At 42.1% G+C, this 25961-nt stretch overlaps 1 protein-coding gene across 1 annotated transcript; it reads right to left on the bottom strand.

Annotated features, from left to right (window-relative positions):
• Nucleotides 1–3705: 3705 nt before the first annotated feature.
• Nucleotides 3706–6454, bottom strand: ARMCX2 (armadillo repeat containing X-linked 2). The gene is made up of 2 exons (XM_081115034.1): nucleotides 6378–6454; nucleotides 3706–6018 (listed from the first exon to the last, which is right to left on the bottom strand). The coding sequence occupies exon 2, from the start codon at nucleotides 5902–5904 to the stop codon at nucleotides 4105–4107; it is 1800 nt and encodes a 599-aa protein (XP_080971160.1). The 5' UTR covers nucleotides 5905–6018; nucleotides 6378–6454; the 3' UTR covers nucleotides 3706–4104.
• Nucleotides 6455–25961: the final 19507 nt, after the last annotated feature.

The raw sequence follows: 25961 nt of genomic DNA on the forward strand, positions 1-25961 counted from the left end.
GCCGCAGTTTGCTGACCACGGCCCTAGGAGGTGTATCTCTCATAGCAATAAACATATTGCTATGAGAGATGTCTGAGATTATGCTGCCTATAGTTTCTTCTAGTATTTTTATGGTTTCATGACTTACATTTGTCTTTTATCCATTTTGAGTTTATTTTTGTGTATGGTGTAAGTTGGTGGTCTAGTTTCATATTTTTTGCATGTATCTGTCCAATTTTTAAAATTTGGTTTTTGAAAATATATTTTATTGATATTTTTACAGAGAGGAAGGGAGAGGGATAGAAAGTTAGAAACATCGATGAGAGAGAAACATTGATCAGCTGCCTTCTGTACACCCCCTACTGGGGATGTGCCTACAACCAAGGTACATGTCCTTGACTGGAATTGAACCTGGGACCCTTGAGTCTGCAGGCCAAAGCTCTATTCACTGAGCCAAACTGGTTAGGGCTATCTGTCCAATTTTACTAACACCATTTATTGAAGAAACTGTCTTGAATCCATCGTATACTCTTGCCTCCTTTGTCAAATATTAATTGAGTGTATTGGCTTGGGTTGATTTCTAGATTCTCTGTTATGTTCCATTGATCTATATGCCTGTTCTTGTGCCAGTATCAGGCTGTTTTGATTACAGTGGCTTTGTAGTATAACTTGATATTTGGTATTGTGATTCCTCCAACTTTTTTCTTCTTTCTCAAAATTGCTGCAGCTATTTGGGGTCTTTTTTGGTTCCGTATACATTTTTTGGAGTATTTGTTGTATATTTGTGAAGTATGCCATTGGTATTTTAGTAGGGATTGCATTGAATCTGTAGATTGCTTTGGGTAGTGTGGACATTTTAATGATGTTGATTCTATCAATCCATGAACATGGTATATTCTTCCACTTGTTTATATCTTCTATCTCTTTTTTCAATGTCCTGTAGTTTTCAGAGTTTTACCTCTTTGGTTAAGTTTATTCCTAAGTATATTAATTTTTTTGCTACAGTGGTAAATGGAATTATTTGCCTAGTTTTTCTTTCTGTGAATTCATTATTAGTGTATAAAAAAGCTGTTGATTTTGGGGTGTTGATTTTGTATCCTGCTACATTGCCAAATTCATTTATTAAAGCTATTAGTTTTTCAGTAGAGTCTTTAGGGTTTTCTTTTAAAAAAATATTTTTATTGATTTCAGAGAGTAAGGGAGAGGGAGAAAGAGATAGAATCATTAATGATGAGAGAGCATCATTGACTACTGCCTCCTGCACACCCCATACTGGCGATCAAGCCAGCAGCCTGGGCATGTGCCCTTGACAGGAATCAAAGTCAGGACTCTTCAGTCCCCAGGCCGATACTCTATCCACTGGGCCATACCGGCTAAGGCTTTGGGGTTTTCTATGTACAATATAATGTCTTTTGCAAATAGTGAGAGTTTTACTTCATTCTTTCCAATTTGGATGCCTTTTATTTCTTCTTGTCTGATTGGTGTGGCTAGGACTTCCAGTACTATGTTGAATAAGAGTGGTGAAAGTGAACATCTCTGTCTTGTTCCTGTTCTAGGGGAAATGCTCTTAGTTTTCACCCATTGAGTATGATGTTTGCTGTAGGTTTGTCATATATGACCTTTATCATGTTGAAATATGCTCCCTCTGTTCCCACTTTGCTGAGTTTTTTTTAGCAAAAACTAGAGGCCCGATGCACAAAATTTGTGCAAGAGTAGGCCTTCCTTCCCCTGCTGCCAGCACGGACTTCCCTCTGGCACCCGGGACCTGGGCTTCCCTCACAGCCCGGCCTTCGTCTGAAAGGATGTCTGGTCTAATTAGCATATTACGCTTTTATTATTATAGATGGGTGTTGGATTTTGTCGAATGCTTTTTCTGTGTCTATTGATATGATCATGTGATTTTTGTCTTTCAATTTATTTATGTCATGTATCATGTTTATTAATTTGTGAATATTGTACCAGCCTTGCATCCTGGAATAAATCTCACTTGGTTATGGTGTATAATTTTTTAAAATATATTGCTGGATTTGATTTGCTAATATTTTGTAGAGAATTTTAGCATCTATGTTCATCAGGGATATTGGCCTGTAATTCTCTTTCTTTTTAGTGTCTTTATCTGGTTTTGGAATTAAGATAATGCTGGCCTCATAAAAAGAGTTTGGAAGTTTTCCTTCCTCTTGGGTTTTTTTGGAATAGTTTGAGGATTTAGGTGCAGCTCTCCTCTGAATGTTTGGTAAAACTTGCCTGTGAATCCATCCACAGACTCCTACAATTGGCAAACAAATGTCTTTTCATTCCAAATTATAGAAGTACAGCAGTTTTTAATAGTTGCATAATATTTTATTGTGTGGGCATACCACTTATTATTTAGACAATTCCATAGTGTTAGACATTTAAGTTGCTTGTAATTTTTCTCTCTTAGAAACAGTGCTCAAATGAACATCTTTATATATTCTTCCGTGTACAATTATTTGATTATTTCTTTAGGAAAAAATCCTACCAGTGCAATGCTTAGTTGAAAGGCATGTACATCTTTAAAACTTCTTATGAAGATTACCAAATGGTCTTCCAGATAAGTTGTACCACTATATAAAGCAAATCTGTCCCTTTTCTATGTGCCCAATTCCCCAGAGTCCCTATCTCTACCCCTGCCAGAGCCAACCACACACTTGAACACAAATGAGAATTTTGTAATGAGTAGGAAGAAAGTGGTCTGGGTTTTTTAAATTTCTGGGACCTTTTCCATTTTCTTCTTTCATTGTTTCAGTGGGCCAGTGAGGAGAAGAAGGAAGATGGATCTGCTTTTAAGTGAACTCAGGAGTGCGAGTAGAATTCCCATAAAAGTCTCACCACATGCCCCTCTTCTAAAAGAAGGCAGCCCTAGACCTCTAACCCAAAGGGGAAAAACACTCTTTGCATCCAAAGTCATTCTATCTGTCACACTGCTTTTTCTCAACATTAATAATGATAACTCACTTTAGCATTACTTGGTCACCAGAATTGCCCAAGAAAGATAATTTTCTCTGTTAGGACCTGCACCAGATTATACAATCCTTCCTTTGTCAACCTATAGTCAAATAAGATAGCAGATCTTGGTATTTCTTTGGTAAGAGTCTCTTATTACCATCATTCCCCACCCATTTCTATAGTCACCACCCTATTTTACTCTTCATCATTTCATGCCTGATTTATCATAAGTTCCTAACAAATGTTCTTGTTTCCAGTCTCCACATCTAACCCCAGCCCAGCTTCAATCTATTTTGCACATTGTCACCAGATTATTTTTCTTTTTGTCAAAAATATCCAGTAACTCTCAGAATATGACAGGATAATATTTAAATATCTCAACTTGGGGTCAGAATCTTCCCCAAGCTTTTCTCATCCTACATCTCCACCTTTTCTCTTATTACTGCTCTACCTACAGCTTCCATTCCAGTCAATCTGGTTACCTCCTATCACAGGAACAGATTTCTCACCTCTGTACCTTTATTCAAGCTATTTCCCACTTCCTGGATGCCCTTCTGTTTTCTCATGCTGTTCTCCAGGGCCCAGCTTAAGTGTGCCCTTCTTCTTTGAAGCTTTCTAGCAACTTCTGCTTCATTTAGCCAGACAGCATATTTCACAATGGGCATGTGCTTAGATACTGTTAGCAATCCTTTTGTATTTATGCACCTTATCTCTCCAGTTAGATTTTAAATGGAAGCACGAGAACAATTTTTTTGTTAGCCAAAACATACAACTTTATTGATGTTATACAAATGAAGTCTTTGGTGGATAGAATCAAATAAAAACAAATGATAGAAGTGTAGGCTATTAATAATGGACAAGTTCACTGTCAATTCACAGAGGAACCAATAAAAATATTTCCATTCAAGCAGCATAATTAGTCACAAATGTGTTTTCAGTACAAGAGGACTATTTATTTGGTATTCATCAAATGGTTCAGCTTAAAGCTGGAGACTGTCACAGATAATATCACTCTGGATGATACATTATTCAAAACTGGCAGCTGAAAGGATCACTTTACTATATAAGCAAATAGAGAAGCAGTAACTTTCAATTTTCATTGCTTCCAGACTGCAAAACCAAGAAATGTCTTCAAGTCTTTTGAGAGCACATAGCCAATCAGAATTTATCAACTAGTTTTATAACTTTCACTTTCACCAAGAGGTCATGGTGATCTGCTAAGGCTCGAATTTTCTTAACGCACACCCCAGATGTAGTGCATAAGTAAAAAAGGGAACCTTTATTGAATTCTCTGTAGTTGAATACTTCTGCTCTGAGATTGTCATAGATGATCTCAAATAGAGTAAGAGCATTAATAAGAATTTCTGATTCCACATAAGAATTATAGAGGGAACTAAATGATGATGGCACTTGGGTACTGAGCAGCTTTTTTAACATATCTGGATTTTCAGCAAAATTTGAAAGTATTTTCAAAATCTCAATCTTGATTTTTCCACCTCCCTGAGACAACAAACGAAAAAAGTTTGCAATAGAATTGACAAGCAGGTGCTGGTAGTCATTAGTAATAGTCATATTTGTTAAAAATTTTAGTCCAACTACCTGTACTGCTGAGTTCAGGTTTGAGGCCATGATATCATCCATCACTTTATTCATGTATACCTGAAGCCGGCCCTGATTTTCATAATTCTCACTCAGGTTATTCATGGCCATTAAGGCTTTTTCCTTAATGTGGGGATCGGTTTTGTTGATCATATTTGCAATAATTGGGAGGCCTCCCAATTTTCGAATTGTGTCTTGATTGCATGAATAATTGGCATTGTTGCTCAAAGTGAGCAAAGCTACCTGCTGGATGAAAGGATCATCCGATTTCTGAAGCAAAGCAAGTACTTTCCTGAGATCGCGGACACCCAGAATCTCATCAATATCATAAGGAAAGGGGCGCTTCTGCATGGGAACGGGTCTCCTCCCCCTTCCTCTTTGCTGGGTCTCAGGCTCAGAGTCTGACTCTGACTCTGTGTCAGTCCACCCAGATTCCCCTTCCTCAGAATCAGGGACCTCTGCCAGGAAGACCTGTCCCCCATTAGCGGAGGCTGCAGCAGCTGCTGCAGCTCCATCCCCAGGGCGGAATCCCAGCCCCAATTGGTCTACTTCAAACTTGCTGTTTTTCTTGCCCTTGACCTTGCCTCCATTCCGGGACCTGGTTCCACCCTTGGCTCCACCTTTGGGTACAGCTCCAGTCGCTGAACCGGCTTTAGGTATAGCCCCAGTCTGAGACCCAGGAGTTGCTTTCTTGGTGGCTGCCACTGTTTTAGGGGACCCTGAGGTCCCCAGAGCCTCTACAGCCTCAGAAAGTGTAGCCAGTACAGGAGCCTCTGCTGCTTCAGTAGGTGCTGCTGCCTCAGTAGGTGCTGGAGTCCTGGGAGGCACTGCAGGCATTCGAGGAACTTCTGTTGTGCCAGGGGTGTCTGTCATTTTGGGAGCCCCTGCCATTGTGGGGACCTCTGCAGTTATGAGGGCCTCTGCCTCCCCTTGAGGTGGTGCCATTGTAGAAGCCACTTCCGCCCCAACTACTGATTTGGACTGAGGCCCAACCCAGGCCCCTTCTGTTTCCAGGGCCTGACTTCCACCCCCACTCTGAGCCTCAGCACTGAATGCAGCCGGGGCCACTACCTCAGCTGCAGCTATGTACAGGGCAGAGGCTTCATCCTGGGCCTTGTCCTCTGCCCCAGTGCGGACTTGAGTTGGAGGATGGAATCCTGGCCCAAGGTCAATTGTGAATCCAGCCCTTAATCCGGATCTAGCCTTGGCTCCAGTCCCTGCCAGAGCCCTGGTCTTGGGCTTAGCCAGTCTCTTCTTCATCTGGTTTCTTCTCCTGGTGTATTTGTAGACACAGTACCAGGCACTTGCCCCGATCACTATCCCAGCAGCTACACAGCCAGCATCCCGAACTCGGCTCATGGTGCAGCTCAAATGATTCTCTGATCAGGGCGTGGAGCTGGCTTGCCCAAGCAGGATGTGTGCCCGTGAGGGCAAGGCTCACAAGTTCTGCAGAGGTTGCAAGCCAAGCAGGACCTGAGGTTAAGGATAGAAATGAGGCTTAGGGCTCTGGCTTACTTTGTGCCTAACCAGGCCTAAGTTTAAGTAGAGTTTGGGGGACATAATGCTTGGTGGGTTGGCTAGTACTCAGATACAGGTGTCCAGGCCTGTGTTTGCTGATTCAATACTCTGGTTATCCAACATTTTCTACATGTTCACCCCTAGCCTGCCCTGCCCAATGCCAAAACACATACTTTCCCAGCACCTAAATGGGGAACGAGGCAGTACTGACATCAGTAAAGCTGGATGAGAGTAGGTAACTCAGAGATCCCAGATTCTGCACTGATACTCTCCCCACGACCCCACAGGTCTCCAAATGGTGCTCATTCACATACCAATCTGCTGTGAGAAGGAGCAGTTTGTCCTTTTCCAACAGGCTTATAGTTCTGTAGGGCCCAAAAGGCAGACAGACCTGTGAAGAGATCACAGAAAGGGTGTTTTGGGGTCTTTGGTAGCTGGATTCTACTTCCTTTTCTAATTTGACCCTCTGTGGGCCAAGTTTCTCTCTCACAGGCCTCTTCTTTCCACCCGTATCCCTTCCTTCCCTAACCATTAATTAAGGCAGATGCCACACCCCTTTCTCTTTACTGAAAGGACAGGACCAGGGAAAGCTGTCTTGTAAAGAAGAAGATGGGGGAAGAGGTTCCTCTGGTGACAGATCTGCTCTGATTTCTGCCACACCTACACCAGGGGTTCCCACAGTTTTCATTCCCACACTAACCTGAAAGATTCAGGACTGTTTCTACCTCCTTCCGTTCAGTTATAGCTTCATCTTAAGGGCAGACTGCAGAGCAGAAATATACAGTCGACATTGGAGCGTGGTGAATATAACAAACCCAGGATGCGTCCCCACAATTGCCTTTTAGCAGTTACAAAGGAGAATGACAAATGGGTCCACCTCCCAATTTTCTCAATTCTTCTTACCTCCCCCCTTAGCACCCTAATCTCCAACTCCTGCGTAGTCTCCCCACGTACTCAACCCCTCCTTCCCTTTGCCCCGCCCCCCTGTTCGCCATTTCTCCCGGACAGACTGCCACACCCCTTCTCCAGGGCTGCGGTAGGAGGGGGCGGGGCGAGAATGCAGTGAGAGCTGGATGGAACATGGGACCAGGCATTACTGACAAGCAATCTTGTCCCTCCCCTGTGACCATTCGTCCTTCAGTTCCCAGCCCCCCAGGCCTAGCATTAACCTGCAGAACAGGAGCCCCAGTGTCGGAGGGTAGTGATTTTCCAGTTTCTCCGCTCCATCTGGGATCCGCCCCCCCGCCCCCCCCCCGCCCCCCCAAATACCACGCTAACCGCCATTTCTCCTGCCAGGGTAATCAGACTTCTTTTCCAGGACTGCAGAAACGGAGATGAAGGACTGTGTGGGCCGGAGGTGTCTGGAAAGCAGCCTGGGAGTTAGCACCGTGGTTTAATACCAGATTCTTTCAGGGCCCCCCCTCCTGTGAAGCCCAGAGCCAAACCCTCCATCTCCCCTACAGAGGCTGGCACACCCATTCCCAGCACCCCCAAAGGACACACAGCCGGCGGGGGCTGAGGGAGAAGGGGAGGGTTCAGGGATGATGCTGGGGTGGGGGAAGGTATCTGCAAAGTGAGCGTGGGAGTGAACCTGCCAGATTGTTTGCAAAAAGCGTATCCCTCCGGTTACCTTCTCCCAACCTCTCCAAGGCCTTATTGCGCTGCCACGTTTATTTCCCTTCCCTGCTCCTCTCAAAACAAGATGGGATGTGGGGTGCAGGGCCTGGGTGTCAAAACCAAAACCAAAACACATTGGTTGGGACAGGAAGTAAGCGGATTCTCCCCAAGTATATCAGTCTTTATGTCCCCCTTCCCCTACTCCCCGCCGCCCACCAAAATGAAATGCATCTGAGCGCGGGGGTCTGGAAAGCCGGCCAGGAGCAGGTGAGGCGGTGGTGCCCGTGGCCTCAAACTCCCGCATCTTGGGACTACCCTTTTCAGGAGTGCCAGGTCAAGCCCACCCTCACACCCACCTGCCCGGATCTGGGGGAATGTTCTCCTCCTCCTCGCCTGGGTTAAGCGCACGGCAGTGCGCAGCGAAATAGAGTTGGTACCCAGAGGAGGACGGAGGACAGCGATCAGGGCTTTAAGTACCTTTGCCCACGTCAGCTCTTAGTCACGTGAGGGCCGCGTCGCCAGTAAGCTTGAGTCTCCAGTTTCCACTCCCACCAAAAGAACGAGCCTCCTCCTTTACCCCCACCCTCACTTCACCCTAACACATTAGGTCCTGTCACTCATTTCTTTTTTTTGTCTTTGTAGTCCCAGAAGCCAAAAGTAGTCCCCTTTCCATGTGTTAGAATTTGCCTTTCTCTGGCTACCGGGGAGGGAGATGTATCTTCTGGGGTTATTGACAATTTTAACCTTTTTCTGTTGTTGTTGGGGAATTGTCTCATTCTCTTTTAGGCAACTGGGCACTCTTCCCTGGCTCCACCTCCAATTCCTGGTCACCTGGTGCCCATCACTTCCCCTGTAGTTGGGCCCCTACTCCAGTATAGGTAAGGGTCAGAGTATAGGAAAGGAGACAGGAGGTGGGAGTGGGGCTATACTTCTGTAACATTCCTTGGTTTTGTTTTTAAAGCTATCACCACCCTTCATTATAATAGTAAGTACAAGAGTTCGGTGTGGGAAGCAGCAACAAAAAAGAGTGGGTGTTTTATAAAAAAGATTTCATACTAATATTGGAAGGCACCATTAATATTGGTTCATTTTTACCACATAGAAAATGAATTCTAATGGCCACATGGGATATAGTTTTCAAAACACGCTAATGTATTTAAACATTTAAAAATGGAATTTCTCTGATAAACATGTTTCCATATGATCTGTAAATTGGCCCATGGAGAGGTGTTCAGTTGTCTGATCTTACGTGGGACAAATAATATCCTTCTTTTTCTCTTTCTGGGACACCTTTTAAGTTGGACAAATAAATGATCCTCTCTTGTTGTTAGAGGGCACATTTATTTAATGTTCCCAAACCACTGCTGACTTCTGTGTGAACCTCCTGTAATTTGGTGGCTGTAACCATGACAGTTTTGAACACCTGTCCTTGGATTAGTTTACAGTTTTGTGATTCAGCTCTAGGCAAAAGGAAGCGCTGTCAGGCCAAGGAAATGACTGATGTGAGGGATGCAGAGATGGTCAAATCCTCAAGGGGACAGAGGAAGGTGCTCCCTCTCTACCCACTCCTATCTGCCAGAGCTTCTCATTCCCTGCAGTCAGGCACCTGACTGTTGCTAACTCAGAGGTATACATAAACAGGTGACCAAGATGATAAATGCCACCTTTACTCAGGTGACCAAACTGAGTAAATGTCGTTGGCTTCTTCCATCCTTCTCTCCCCTAAATTCCCACACAGGTAACTCAGGAATGCATAGGAGGGATTGTTGTTCCCACCTACCCCTGCAGCTGTGGGTTTCCATAAAACCTGGAGAAGTGATTGCTGGGAGAAGCACCCAGGCCTGCCTGCGCTGCCCTCATTCAAGGTGCAAGAGTTAACATTGCTCTTTATACTGTCTGCTGCTACCACCTGGCCTGAGAGATGCAGCCTCCTCTCACCTCTGGCCTCTTCACTGCAGGGCACTCATGGAGAACCTAGCTTTGCTACAGGGTCATGACCTGCAGCCCACACCCACTTTGGTGACCCCACAACTAAATATATGCAGTGCCCCAAAGGACTCTCCCCACTGACCACCTGATTAACCTAGAGTAGGCATTCTCAACTGGCCACCTCTGTGGTCATGAGAAATTCTATGCAATATTTTGCTATTGAGTGTATGTGTGCATTTACTTTCCAAAAACAGAAGTCTCAAGAGGTCTGTGACTACTACCACAGATATAGAGAATCAATACAATGACCTAGAGAATCTGTGTTATATAGAATAGTTCAGATTAGGAATCTCTTGTGTGTGTTTTTCTGGTAATAATAGTAATATGTATTAGTGGTTAAAATATTCAGAACAATAAGGAAATATGAAGTAATATATTTTCCACTCCCAACCACTACTAACAATTTCTTTCTTTTTATGAACATATTGGTAAGTGCATTTATGCTTATTAATCGAGTTCCAAATTGAGTAACAAGAAGCAAATAATAAGTATTTGGAATTTGTATTGTAATTGCAGAAATATGCAAATTAATTTGAGGAACGTTGACTTCTTAAATTGAGAGGTCCCCTCCATGAATAAGATATGTCTTCATTTTGCTCAGATCTATTTGTATGTTTGTTAATCAAATTTCCTAAGTTTCTTTAGCTAATTCCTATTACTTTTTAGGTTTTTTTCTAAGTATTTAGTAGTTTTTATTGCTGACATGCTATTCCTTTCTCCAATTTTAGCTTCTGATAGGTAATTTCCCATTTCAGGAAAATGTTATATACCATTATATATTTATTTTATATCTGCCAATTTTTAAAAATCTGCCTTATTAATTCCAATAATTTTCAGGCAATACCTTTAGTTTTTGAGGTATGTATACATACCTCAAACAATCTACAAATTATGATTTTTTTCATTTCTTCCTTTATAATATTTATACCTTTTTTTCTTTTCTTTGTGTGTTACATTGACTAGAGCATCCAGAACTATGTTGAGTAATGGTGGTGCTTGAGCACCTCCTTATCTTATTTTTGAAGGAAGTTGAAATGCTTCTTTTGTTTCATCATTTAGTATAAATTTTGCTGTTTCTGATATATTCTCTCTTTTTTCAAGGCTAATTTCATTTATGTTTGCCAATACTGTGAAAAAAAAGTGGTACAAAGAAATAATTTCACTGAGTGGAGGCAGATTGTAAGTTCTGTAGGCTTGGTAGCCCACAGGGAGTGAGGAATATGGCAGGTCAGAAGAGTCTTTGATATGTTCTTCATCAGGTTAAGGATTTTTAAATATCTAATTTAATTTAACCAATAATAATTCATTAAATTATATATAATTCTTTATTGCATAAATTAAGTTTCATTCTTTTTGTATTATGCTAGTAGTTGTTTTATTTTTAAATTAGAAATGGGCAAGTTTCTCCTTCAGTTCGTTGTTGTAATGAATGGTATAAAGAGACCAGCCTCCCTGTCACTTTAGTTTCCCTATATTCTATTCCAGTGGTTTTCAGCCTGTGGGTCGCGGCCCCTTTGGTGGTCAAACGACACTTTCACAGGGGTCGCCTAAGACCATCCTGCATATCAGATATTTACATTACGATTCATAACAGTAGCAACATTACAGTTATGAAGTAGCAACGAAAATAATTTCATGGTTGAGTCACAACATGAGGAACTGTATTTAAAGGGCCAGAATGTTGAGAACCACTGGTCTATTCTCAACACATCCTCTGAATTTAAACTCCTTCCCCTCTTCTCATTTAAAGTAAATGCAAATGTTTTTACTCAAATTCACAAGGCCTTTCTCTCTACAACCTTATTACCTCTCTGCCTCATCTTTATGGAATTCTACACTGCTGTAAAAAGGAAGGAATTCTTACCATTTGCAACAGCATGGATGGAACTAGAGAGCATTATGCTAAGCGAAATCTGCCTCATTATATATATATATATATATTATTGATTTTTTACAGAGAGGAAGGGAGAGGGATAGAGAGTTAGAAACATCAATGAGAGAGAAACATCGATTCGGCTGCCTCCTGCACGCCCCCTACTGGGGATGTGCCCGCAACCAAGGTTCATGCCCTTCACCAGAAACGAACCTGGACCCTTCAGTCCCCAGGCCGTGACTCTATCCACTAAGCCAAACCGGTTAGGGCTGCCTCATCTTTTATTGATCTCTCTCTAGCTCAGCCATCCTGACCTCCTGGATGTTCCTGGAACATATTAGATTGTATGCCTTCACAAAACGTTCGTATTTGCTTGTCTTCCTACCTGGAATAGTCTTCCCCCAGAAATCACCATACTTACATTTCTCACTGACTTCAAGTCTTTACTCAAAAGGTCATCTTTCTAGTGATTCCTTCCCTGGTCACTCCATCTAAAAGCTCAACCCATCTCGACTTTTCATATCTTTTCCTGCCTTTAATTTTTTTCTTTTTAGTATGTACCACTAACAATATACTATATATTTTATCTTTTTATTGTTTGCCTCTCTCACTACAATGTAAAGACCAAAAGATTAGAGATTTAGGTCTGTTTTATTCACTGCTGTAACCACAGCATCAAGAATAATGCACTGCATGTAGTAAATAGTCAATAAATGTGTTGAATAAATGAATGAAAGGTTTTCAAACACTGAACCACTCTCTTGCGTTCCAGAATTAAAGCCTAGTTAGTTATGTCATAATATCATATTGGCAAACTTTCAGACAAGTAATTAGTTAAATTAGGGTCTTGTTATGTGATGAGATGTGGAAGAAATTAAAATTGCTTTGAGTGACATGTGTAAAACTCCTTATGCAGAGAGAATGGTTGTTTATGATACATGGCTTTTTACATTTAAAAATTTATTACATATATTAGGTTAACTGGTAATAACATTATGTAAATTTTAGGTGTATATATTTATAATATATCATCTGTATACTTTCTTGTGTGCTCACCAACTGAAATCTAGTCTCCTTTCATCACTATATATTTTACCCCTTTACCCTCTTTGCCCTCTCCAGAGCTCCTTTAGTAAACATCATTCTGTTTTCTGTATCTATGAGTTTTCGTTTTGTTTGTTGTTCATTTGCTGCTTTTTGTTTTATATTCTATGCATGAGTGAAATCATACAGTTCTTGTCTGTCCTTTTCTACATGACTTATTTCACTTAGCATAATATTCTCAAGATCCATCCATGTTTTCACAAATAGCAATACTTAATCTTTCTATGGTTGAGTAGTATTCCACTGTATGTATGTATCACATCTTCTTTATCCAGCTGTCCATCAAAGGACACTTAGGTTGTTTCCATGTCTTGCCTATTGTGAATAATGCTGCAATAAACATAAGGTTACATGTTTCTTTACAAATAAATGTTTTCTAATTTCTCATTGCTGGGTTATATGGTAGCTCTATTTTAAATTTTTTTAGGAACCTCCATACTGTTTTCTATATTGGTTATACCAATTTACATTCCCACCACCAGTGTACATGGGTTCCCTTTCCTCCACATCTTCTCCAACACTTGTTATTTCATGTCTTATTGATAATATATGGTATTGGCAGAAAAACAGAGCAATGGAACAGAATTGAGAGCCCAGAAATAAACTCACACATAGATAGGCAACTAATTTTAAGCAAAGGAGCCAAAAACACACTGGAGAAAGGAAAGTTTTTTCAATAAATTAAATGGTGTTGGGAATACTGGAAAGCTGCCTGCAAAAAAAAAAAAAAAAAAAAGTAAGAAAGAAAGAAAGACAGACAGAAAGAAAAGAAAGTAGATTGCTATCTGACACGAATCATGAAAGTTAACTCAAAATGGATCAAAGACTTAAATATAACACCTAAAACAATGAAATACATAGAAGAAAACATAGGGACTAAACTTATGGACCTTAGTCTCAGTGGGGTTTCTACAAATTTAACCATAAAGGCAAGGGAAGTAAAACAATAAATAAATGGGAATACATCAAGTTAATAAGCTTCTGTGCAGGAAAAGAAACCAACAAAACAAAAAGGCAACCAATTTAATGGGAGAAGATGTTTCCAAACGATACTTCCTATAAGGGGGCAATATCCAAAATATATAAAGAAGTCATACAAAAATACATACTTTTCCAAGGAAGACACACAGATGGGCACAGATCTATGAAAAGATGCTCAACATCACCAGTTATAAGTGAAATGCCAATCAAACCCACAATGAGATACTACCTCACACCTGTTAGAATGGTTACATGCCTTTCTTAAAAAAGTGGATCTTTTTTCTTAAATGAAAACATTTCTATAATATCTTCTAATAATAAAAATAATTCATATTTATGTTAAAAGGGAACAGAATATTGGAAACAAGAAAATAATAAACTCATTACTACTCTTCTGCTTCCTTTCCTGACACCCCTTCCCCATCCCCATTTTCAGATATTTGTCAGGACTGCAGAGGTAAAACTAGTGATTCCAAAAAAAAAAAAAAAAACAGGTGGAGAGAACATAGAAAAGGATGGAACAATCTCCCCAGAGAAGCAGTAGAATTGGTCAATAGCTCAGGAGAAGGTGCTGCCCTTTTCAGGCATCAGAGAAAGACAACTGGTTTGTTGGCTGTGTAAAGACTAAAACAGTGACATTGATTTGCAAAGTGGTAGGGCAGTGGTTCTCAACCTTCCTAATTCCGCGACCCTTTAATACAGCTCCTCATGTTGTGGTGACCCCCAACCATAAAATTATTTTCGTTGCTACTTCATAACTGTAATTTTGCTACTGTTATGAATCGTAATGTAGATATCTGATATGCAGGATGTATTTTCATTGTTACAAATTGAACATAATTAAAGCATAGTGATTAATCACAAAAACGATATGTAATTATATATGTGTTTTCCGATGGTCTTAGGCGACCCCTGTGAAAGGGTCGTTCAACCCCCAAAGGGGTCGCGACCCACAGGTTGAGAACCGCTGTGGTAGGGGGAAAGGGAGGGAGGGATGGGTCGGGTCGCATGGTCCTATCTGCTCTCTTTACTTCCATACAGGTTTCATAAAGGGAGCAGAAATTTGGGATCTGAACTCACCAGTGACAAGACCTCAGGTGACCAGGAGCTTATCTACTAGTATGTGCCAAAGTCTTGGTTCTGATATTGAAGTCAACCCACTCAGGTAACCAGCTCCCTATTTCCTTGGAGGTGGTGTGACTGGGCATGAAAAGAAGAGGATGAGGAGGAAACGTGGGTTGGTGTAAGGGTGGATGTTGAGTGGAGAGTCCTGGGTGAGGGGGAGGGTAGCAGTACAATTTCCAGTTTGGAGGCACTTATCTGTTTCTCCACCAGGACACTGAACTCCGCCTCTTTTTAATTTTATGCCTTGTAAAGGTAGGGCAGTGCCAGCAGAAATGAGAAGTGATATGTGTTAGTGACTTGAGAAAGTGGAGGGGAGGAAGCAGTTATTGGGGAGCTTGAGTGATGGGGGACTGGCAGGTGAGATAAAGGCCTGACAATATGGACCTGGAACAGGGAAAGTTCTGGGATTTGGACCCACTTTCGGGTGTTGGTGCATCTACCAGAGCACTAAGTCCCCATTGTCTCCTATTTGTTCCTGTCTGATTCTGGCATTGGTCTGTCCATGTCTGCCTGTCCATGTACATGTATGGGGGTTGTCCATGCAAAAGAAGAAGTCCAAGGACTCATCTTCTACTTCCCTCATCCCCAACACCCTTCTAGCCCCTAGATCCAGCCTGACTGCAATTTCACCAGCCGAAGATACGCCTGCAGAATGGGCCATTCTCAGAATCTGGGCTTGATGGTAGTGAGACTGGTGATCCCAGCTGGCACTTGGTATTACATATACCAACTGAGCTGGGGTGGAGAGTAGAACAAGAAAGGGCCAGATGATTCAAAAGACATTATTCCTGACTATAAGAAAGTTTAGAAAATACCAAAAACTGTAAGGAAGAAAATAAAAACAAGCCACCAATAATTGCCATTTCTTGTCTTTCCTTGGAGGACTGTGGATGTGTGTGTTGAACATTACTGCAATTATACTGTGTATGTTATTCTGGATTTTTTTTTCAGGATCCACTGTGGGTTATGCCTTTTCTAAAAAAATATATTTTTAAATATATTTTATTGATTTTTTACAGAGAGGAAGGGAGAGGGATAGAGAGTTAGAAACATTGATGAGAGAGAAACATCAATCAGCTGTCTCTTGCACACCCCCTATTGGGGATGTGCCTGCAACCAAGGTACATGCCCTTGACCAGAATCAAACCTGGGACCCTTTATTGATTTTTTGCTTCTCCGTATTTCAAATCTTTGACTTGATTCTTGCGATCCTCTAGTCTGCTGTTGGATCTCTGTATATTATTCTTTATTTCAGTCAGTGTATGCTTAATTTCTAGTTGGTCTTTTTTCATATCCTCCAGGGTCTCACTAAATTTATCGGCGGTTTCTAGAAAGTTCTTGAAAAACCTTAAAAGTGTGGTTTTGAACTCTATATTCAGTCGTTTGCTTTCCTCCATTTCTGTCATTTGTGACATGTTTCTTTGTCTCCGCATTTTTTATGCTTCCCTGCATTGGTAGAGTGGCTTTGTGTGCTAGTTGTCCTATAGGGCCCAGTGGCTCAGCCTCCCCAATTACCTGAGGTGGACACTCTTGGTGCACCCCTTTGTGAGCTTTGTGCACAGTCTTTTTGTAGTTAAGCCTTGATTGTTGTAGGTATCACTGGGAGGAATTGACCTCCAGGCCAATTGGCTGTGAGAATCAGCTGTGTCTATGGTGGGAGAACTTCTGTGCTGAAGACACCCTTCTGGGGCAAGACTTGCTTCAGTGGGGCTTTGGTGCTCACTGAGTCTGCCCCCTGAGTGTGTCCCTTATGGATCTGAGAAGTTGTAATCTGATGGTCCCACTCTGACCACTGGGTACACTGGCTCTTGGATCTCTAAGGAGGTGCTAATTTAGCCTCTGCCTGAGGCTATCCAGCAGGAGCTATGAAGATATCTGCAGATTCCCTGAAGGGATATCTTTCCATACTAGTTACAGCTGTTCCATCATCCAAGTTCCCAGGTGGGACAGTTAGGAAGCTTCTGTGCCATGCCTGGCACAGAGTACACAAGAATTTGGTGAGGCTGGGAGCCTTGGTTAGATCCAGCTTTCCAGGTGCATCATATGTCTATCAACATTGAGGTCCTAATCTTTCCTCTGGGCTGTCAGGTAGTAGGCTAGAGGTCCCATATACTCAAGGGACTCAAAGACCTCTCTCTTTTCTCTTCCAGTGGGAGTGGGGATGTCTCTTTAGTGTGAGGGAAATCATTCACTTCTAAAACTCCATTGTTAACAATGGATTTAGGGCCTGGGGGGACAAAATCTGGAAAGTCCTGTTACAAATTTTCTCTGAGGCAAGGAAGTATTGAGTTGATTTGGCTGAGAAAGGAAAAGTGGAGAACACAGATAGACATGGAGATGAAATGTAAATTGATACCCTTGTGTCTCTGTTCCCTAGAAAGAGAGGCTGAGATGGGGATGCATGAGAAAATGGTTTACCAAAAGAGTATTCTTAGATGAAACCTGTATGGAAGGAAAGAGAGCAGCATAAGATCAGGGCAGAAACTAGGCACAGATGTAGTTTGGCTGAAGTGTAGCCTCAACCTGAGCCCAGAGCAGCCCTGGGACATGAAAAGCACTACAGTGATATAGATCCAGGAAACAAAGGAGCCAGGCTTTTATATTCACTACCTGCAAGCCAAAATGTATGGGTGAGGTGGCACTGGGGGTAGGGCAAGGGTGCACCTACAAATCTTCAGCAGTCAATGCTCAGAGCAGGTAGGGGATATATGTACGTGCCCAGTAAATGGACTCTGGACAGGGCATCAATAAGGTCCACAACCTCTACTATAAATAACCAATCTGCATTCTTGCAATGAAAATGTATTTCCTGTCTATGTGCTCCTCTTGCCAGGCCTTAACTTCAGCATTACTAGCTGATGTTCAGTCTATCAGAAAATGCCCAACTTCTCCATAAACAAACAAACAAAAAAAATGAGAGTACTTGTTCTTCTCTAATCTCCCAAAGGTTGTCTCAGAAGGAGTCTCCCTCAGGGGCTAGTTTTCTCTCTCTAACCTGACAAAGAATCAAATTTGTTCATTCAATGTACACATTTTGAAGGGGCAAACAGCTTAGCACCTTGTAAAAACTGCAATGAGATTAGAGGTTGGTACAAAGGTTGAGGGATATTTAGATATAGGATGGGTGGCTCTGACTCATTTAGAACAGGTTTCTACCGGTGTTAAATTGACTGCTATATAATGCTCTTCCAAATTACTTAAAACTAGTAGAGAAGTTGCTAAAGGAAGGGCAGGTATTGTTCACCTGTATTATCTAAGATGACCCAAGCAAAGATGGTAAGGTGTCCAGGCAAAGAGACCTTGTTAGCCCTAAAATGGACTGACCAGAGATTAAAAATGGTGGCAGAGTAAGTGGATGCTGCATGGACATGTTCCCAGGAACAAACTGGAATTACAACTAAAATACAGAAAAAACTTCCAGAATAATCAATGGAAGACTCACAGGAGAGAAACCCGATACCCGAGGACCAAAAGTGGAGACTGCATAGAGACTGGTAGGAGGGGCGGTGGCACAAAAGGGTTGGCTGAATGCCCACAGACAACAACTTGAAGTTCCAGAGAGATATCTCAGCTGTGGGGGGCTGCTACTGAGAACTCTGGGATCTAATCCCCAAGCTGGGCCCCCCAGCAAAAAGCACTACAGCTGAGAAGGTTACCCATGTAACATCTGGCTGTGAAAAGCAGCAGGGTAGCTATCTGCCAGGGAGAGATGGTTGAAAATTCAGGCACCCTCTTAAAGGGCCAATACACAAAATTCCCTGTGGAGCCACCCAACTTATGCTCCAGCAGAGGGAAGCAGAGTGGACAGGAGCTGCGTGAGCAGAAGCCAGGATTGGGGACTCGAGAGTTAGAGCTCAGAAGGCAGAGACCTCCTGTTTCCTGGGCTGAGTCATTCCCTCATGCAGTGGAGGACATCTTTCCCACATAGACATCTGCCTTGCCTTGGGGGAAGACAGTTGACCCACCCTGTTGGAAAACACCTTGCCCTGAGGCCACTTAAGAGACTGAGAAGAACAATTAGCCTCCAGGCAGAAGCAACTGCCCCACCCTGTTGGAAAATAACACCTCTCTCCACACCTGACGATGATTGCCTGGGAGCAATTTCAAGTTGGAATCCTATCAGTCTATAGGCAGAGGCACTCTCTGGAGGCTTTGAGTCTTTGACTGATCTAATTAATCAGAAACAGTGGTTGACACTGTCCTGTACTAGAGATTGAGAGGCGTAGCAGATCTATCTAATACATACTCACAAACCCAAACAGGTAGCCAAAATGAGGAGACAAAGAAATAAACCCCAAATGAAAGAACAAGAGAATTCTACAGAAGAAGTGATAAACGAAACAGAGATAAGAAATTTATCTGAAAGAGAGTTCAGAGTAATGATGATAAAGATGCTCAACGGCAGAAAAAAGATATAGTAACCATGAAAAAAACAGTCAGAAATAAAGAATGACATAACACAAATAAAGAACACATTGGAAAGAATTCACAGCAGATTAGGGGAAACTGAGGATCAAATAAGTAAATTAGAAGACAGGGTTGAAAAAATCAATCAGAGAATGAAAAAGAAAAAAAAAGCAATTAAAAAATAGGAGGACAGCTTAAGGGAGTTGTGGGACAATGTGAAGTCCAAGAGGCACAGAGAACCCCAAAGAAGAAGAACCCAAACAGGCCCACACTCAGGCACATCATAATTAAAATGCCAAAAATTAAAGACAGAGAATCTTAAAGGCAGCAAGAGAAAAGAAAACTGTTACCTACAAAGGAGTTCGGCTGACACCTGATTTCTCATCAGAAATTTTACAGACCAGAAGGGAATGGCATGAAGTATTCAAGGTAATGGAAAGCAAGGATCTGAGACCAAGATTACTATATCCAGCAAGGCTATCATTCAAAATAGATGGTCAAATAAAGAGCATCCCAGACAAAAAAAAAAAAAAAAAAGTTAAAGGAGTACATCACCACCAAGATAGCATTACAATAAAGCTAAAGGGACTGCTGTCATAATAAGAAGAAACAGAGAGAGAAACCTAGGTATACAGAATTAAAATAGCAACAAATAAGTACCTATCAATAATAACCCTAAATATAAATGGATTAAATGCTCTAATCAAGAAGCATAAGGTAGCTGAATGGATACAAAAACATGACTCAACTATATGCTGTCTACAAGATACCCACCTCAGAACAAAAGACACACACAGAATGAAAATGAAGGGATGGAAATTTTTTTTCCATGTAAATGGAAAAGAAAAAGAAACTGGAGTAGCCATACTCATATCCAACAAAATAGACTTTAAAATTAAGGCCATCACAAGAGAAAACAAATGTCACCATATAATACTAAAGGGATAGATCCAGCAAGAGGACATAACCCTGGTAAACATATATGCACCCAATATAGGAGCACCAAAATATATATATATTCTTCTAGAGGACTTTAACAGAGAGCTCAATAACAATACAGTCATAGTAGGGGACATTAACACACCACTGACTTCACTGGATAGATCTTCCAGACAAAAATTTAACAAGAAAACAGTGACTCTAAAGGACATACTGGATCAGATGGATTTAATCGACACTTATAGAACACTAGAGAGCTGGTGCATGAAATTTGTGCACTATGGGGGTTGTCCCTCAGCCCAGCCTTCACCCTCTCCAATCTGAGACCCCTCGGGGGATGTCTAACTGCCGGTTTAGGCCCAATACCACACATCCCTCTCACAATCTGGGACTGCTGGCTCCCAACCACTCGCCTGCCTGCCTGCCTGATTGTCCCTAACCCCTTCTGCCTGCCAGTCTGATTACCCCCTAACCATTCCCCTGCCGGCCTGATCGATGCCTAACTGCTCCCCTGCAGGCCCAATCGCCCCCAACTGCCCTCCCCTGCCAGCCCGGTCACCCCCAACTGCCCTTCCCTGCAGGCCTGGTTGCCCCCAACTGCCCTCCCCTGCAGGCCTGGTCCCACCCAACTGCCCTCCCCTGCTGTTCTGGTCACCCCTAACTGCCCTCCCCTGCTGGCCTGAAAGCCCACAACTGCCCTTCCCTGCTGGCCATCTTGTGGCAGCCATCTTGTGACCACATGGGGGTGGCCATCTTGTGTGAGGGAGTGACAGTCAATTTGAATATTACCTATTTATTATGTAGGATTTCACCCCAAAGCAGCAGAATATACGTTCTTCTCAAGTGCACATGGATCATTCACAAAGATAAACCATATGTTAGGACACAAAACAAGTCTCTACAAGTTCAAGAAGATTGAAATAATATCAAATATCTTCTCAGATCACAGTGGAATGAAATTAGAAATCAACTACAGTAAAAACACCCCAAAACTTTTAAAAACATGGAGGCTAAATAGCACGTTATTAAACAATGAATGGGTTATCAATGAGACCAAGAAAGAGACCAAAAACTTCCTGGAAACAAATGAAAATGAACACACAACAACCCAAAATCTCTGGGACACAGCAAAAGCAGTCCTGAGAGGGAAGTTCATAGCACTACAGACATACTTCAAAATACAGGAAAAATTAACAATAAACTATTTAACACTACAACTTAACAAACTAGAAAGAGAATACAAGAAAAGCCTAGAGTAAGTAGAAGGAGATAATAAAGATTAGAGCAGAAATAAATAACATAGAGACTAAAAAAAAAAAATCAATGAAACCAAGAGCTGGTTCTTTGAAAGGATAAACAAAATTGATAAACCTTTAGCCAGACTCATCAAGAAACAAAGAGAGAGGACTCAAATAAATAAAATCTGCACCAGAAGTGGAGAAGTAGCCACCAACATAACAGAAATACAAAGGATTGTAAGAAAATACTATGAATAACTATATGCTAACAAGCTGGACAATGTGGATGAAATGGATAAATTTCTAGAAAAGTACAATCTCTGAAAACTGAATCAGGAAGATTCAGAAAACCTGAATAGGCCAACAACTGATGAAAAGATGTAGTAATAAAAAACTCCCAGTAAACAAAAGCCCAGGTCCAGACAGATTTACAGGGGAGTTTTACCAAACATTCAAAGAAGAACTAAGAACTACACTCCGAAAATTATTTCAGAAAACCCTAGAGCAGTGATTCTCAAACTTCCTAATGCCACGACCCTTTAATACAGTTCCTCATGTTGTGGTGACCCCCAACCATAAAATTATTTTTGTTGCTACTTGATAACTGTAATTTTGCTACTGTTATGAATCGTAATGTAAATATCTGATTGCAGGATGTATTTTCATTGTTACAAATTGAACATAATTAAAGCATAGTGATTAATCACAAAGCAATATGTAATTATATATGTGTTTTCTGATGATCTTAGGTGACCCTTGTGAAAGGGTTGTTCGACCCCCAAAGAGGTCGTGACCCACAGCTTGAGAACCGTTGCTCTAGAGGAAGGAACACTTCCAAACTCTTTTTATGAGGCCAGCATTTTCCTAATTCCAAAACCAGATAAACACAATACAAAGAAAGAGAAGTACAGGCCAATATCCCTGATGAACTAAATCCTCAACAAAAGATTAGCAAATTGCATCCAGCAATATATTAAAAAGATCATACACCATGACCAAGTTGATTTATTCTAGGGATGCAAGGGTGGTACAACATTCACAAATCAATAAACATGATAGGTCACATAAACAAAATGAAAGACAAAAATCACATGATTATATCAATAGACACAGAAAAAAACATTCGACAAAACCCAATACCCATTTTTGATAAAAACTCTCAGCAAAGTGGGAATAGAGGGAGCATATCTCAACAGATAAAGGCCATATGTAACAAACCTACAGCTGACATCATACTCAATGGGCAAAAACTAAAAGCATTTCCCCTAAGAACAGGAACAAGACAGGAATGTCCGCTTTCACCATTCTTATTCAACATAGTACTGGAAGTCCTAGCCACAGATACTTAGGAATAAACTTAACCAAGGAGGCAAAAGACCTGTACTCAGAAAACTACAGGACATTGAAAAAAGAGATAGAAGAAGATATAAACAAGTGGAAGAGTATATGTGTTCATGGATTGGTAGAATCAACATCATTAAAATTCCCATACTACCCAAGACAATTTACAGATTCAATGCAATCCCTGTTAAAATACCATTGGCATGTTTTACAGAGCTAGAATAAATACTCCAAAAATTTATATGAAACCAAAATAGACCCTGAATAGCTGCAGCAATTTGAGAAAGAAAGACAAAGTTAGAGGAATCACAATACCAGATTTCAAGTTATACTACAAAGCCACCATAATCAAAACAGCCTGGTACTGGCACAAGAACAGGCATATAGATCAATGGAACAGAACAGAGAACCCAGAAATTTACTCAAGCCATAATTCTTAATTAAAATTTGACAAAGGAGGCAAGAGAATATAATAGAGCCAAGAGAGTCTCTTTGATAAATGATGTTAGTAAAATTGGACAGATACATGCAAAAAATAAATAAATAAATAAAACTAGACCACCAACTTACACCATGCACGAAAATAAACTCAAAATGGATAAAAGACTTAAATGTAAGTCATGAAACCACAGAAATCCCAGAAGAAACTATAGGCAGCAAAGTCTCAGACATCTCTCAAAGCAATATGTGTACAGATACATCACCTAAGGCAAAGGAAACTAAGGAGAATCTATATATATAAAAGCTTATCGACTGCTCAACCGCTCGACTGGTAGCTATGATATGCACTGATCACCAGGGGGAAGACACTCAACCCAGGAGCTGCCCCCTGGTGGTCAATGTGCTCCCACAGCGAGAGCGCCGCTCAGCTAGAAACCAGGCTCACGGCTGGTGAGCGCATCTGTGGTGGTGTGAGCCTCTCCTGCTTCTGCAGCAGCACTGACAAGCACCAGCAGTGGCAGCAGGCACAGCTGGGGCTTGGGCTCCTCCCTGGCTGCCTGCCGCTTCATGCACTACTACACCTCTTCAGCCGAAACTGGCAGTCCAACATCCCCTGAGGGGTCCTGGATTGCGAAAGGGTACAGGCCAGGCTGAGGGACCCCACCAGTGCATGAATCCATGCACCAGGCCTCTAGTATCCTATCTAATAATAGAGAAACATGGTAATTAGCCGTACCTCCACTACCCTTCTCATTGGCTAATCAGGGCGATATGCAAATTAACTGCCAACCAAGATGGCGGCCAGCAGCCAGGTAGCTTAAAGCGAACAGGAGGCTTGCTTGCTTCAGTGATGGAGGAAGCCAGTGACCTTCCCCGCCTGCCGCTGCCAGCCTCTGAGCTTGCAGTTTGAAACATTGTTACAAATATAGAAGCTAAACAAAACCCCAGAAACCTGCTTTCAGCCAGCCGGGCTTCAGCCAGCAGAACCGCAACATTGTTTCAATTATAGAACAAACGTAGATCCCTGCTTTCAGCCAGCCGGGATATCAGAGCTGGAGTGAGCAAGACCGCAACAGTGTTACAATTATAGAACCCAAACAAACCAGATACCTGCTTTCAGCAGCCAAGGCCTCAGAGCTGGAGCCAAGCCTCAGAGCTAAAGCCGGCCCAGAAAAAAAAAAAGAGAAAAAAAGGACAGGTTGGGAGCTTCCGTCACCCGCCAGCCTGAAAATGGCCCTCAGCCCCTCACCCAGACTGGCCAGGCACCCCAGTGGGGACCCCCACCCTGAAGGGTGTGTGACCAGCTGCAAACAGCCATCATCCTCTCATCCAGGCTAGCCAGGCACCCCAGTGGGGACTCCCACCCTGATCCAGGACACCCTTCAGGGCAAACCAGCCGGCCCCCACCTGTGCACCAGGCCTCTATCGTATATAGTAAAAGGGTAATATGCCTCCTAGCACCAGGATCAGTGGAGCCGAGAGGCCTCCCGGCACTGGGATCAGCGTGACAGGGGGCAGCGCCCAAACCCCCTGATCTCCCTGCGGCTCTGTGTGTGACAGGGGGCAGGGCCACAACCTCCCTATCCGCCCTGCTCTGTTCGTGACAGGGGAAGGCGCCCCAACCCCCCCTGATCAGCCCTGCTCTGTGCCTGATAGGGGGTAGCTCCCCAACCCTCTGATCGCCCTGTGGCTCTGTGTATGACAGGGTGCAGCGCCCCCCCCCCCCTTGGGCCCTGCTCTGTGTGTGATGGGGTAGAGCCATAACCTCCCCATTGGCCCTGCCCTGAGTGTGAAAGTGGCGGTGCCCCAACCCCCTGATCGGCCCTGCTCTGTGGGTGATAGAGCCACTACTCCTGAGCAAATGCTCTATGTAATCAAACCTTGAATTTGTTCACTGAAGCCTCTGTTTTATGGCTGTAAGTTATAGCTCTAAAAAACCTTTATTATTGAAATTCCTGTAACAAATACAACCCTGCTATTGCAAGTCTCATATTTTCCAGAACTTAATTCCATTTTTCTCATTGAGAAACAAATGTTTTTAGAAGGAAATTTTGAAAAAATGTGCACTTCTTTGAAATGCAAAATACTGCTTTATAGTAGTGTGTCCTGTGAACCATTAGGTTACCAGGACAATCCTGACTATTAAGTGAAGTGTGTTTCTGTTACCTGGGTCTAGAGCCCCCTTCCAGACCCTCCAGGGATCTGAAGTCCAGGAAAATGTGTTTCACCTTTTTAGTTTTATTGTAGAGGATGAGTCTAGAATTGGTTTATTGGTTGACCATACAATCAAAAATCTCATCAATAAGGATTCTGGACTCCAAACCAATCTGCTGGAATGCGAGAACTTTCCATGTCATTTGTTGTAGTAAATTAGATAGTATCTTGGGAAAGGGAACCCTTATCTCGTACTATCAGAATTAATACCCTTTACTGCCCCATCAGGCTCAAACTAGCGCTGTTGCTGCCTCCTCATCTAGAAAGTACAAAGTGTATTATAGATCATGAATATAGTATGTTCCTCAGGTTCTCCTTCTTCCTCCTGATGCCTGGCATAAAAGCCCTAAGATGACACGTTCAATACTGTCCCAGAGAAGAAATGACATTGATATGACTAAGATAATAATGATTATTATTATCATACTGATGAAAGTGTTCTGTGTTATCTATTTCAATTTTTACAAAATCTCATTGGGGCTAGGTATTAGTTTAGAGATGAGAAAATAGAGATTCAGTAAAGTTAAGCAACTTGCTAATCTGTACACAGCTAGAAATTAGTGGAAATAGAGTCTAAACTGGCCCTCAACCCCATGCTTTTCCACACTAGTTTATACTGCATCTTAATG

Source organism: Myotis nattereri (genome assembly GCF_964212035.1).
Source record: "Myotis nattereri genome assembly, chromosome: X".
Lineage (NCBI taxonomy): Eukaryota > Metazoa > Chordata > Mammalia > Chiroptera > Vespertilionidae > Myotis > Myotis nattereri.

Bases quoted from the DNA above. Each gene is read 5' to 3' on its own strand.
- ARMCX2 (XM_081115034.1), bottom strand. From the start codon at position 5,904: ATGAGCCGAGTTCGGGATGCTGGCTGTGTAGCTGCTGGGATAGTGATC.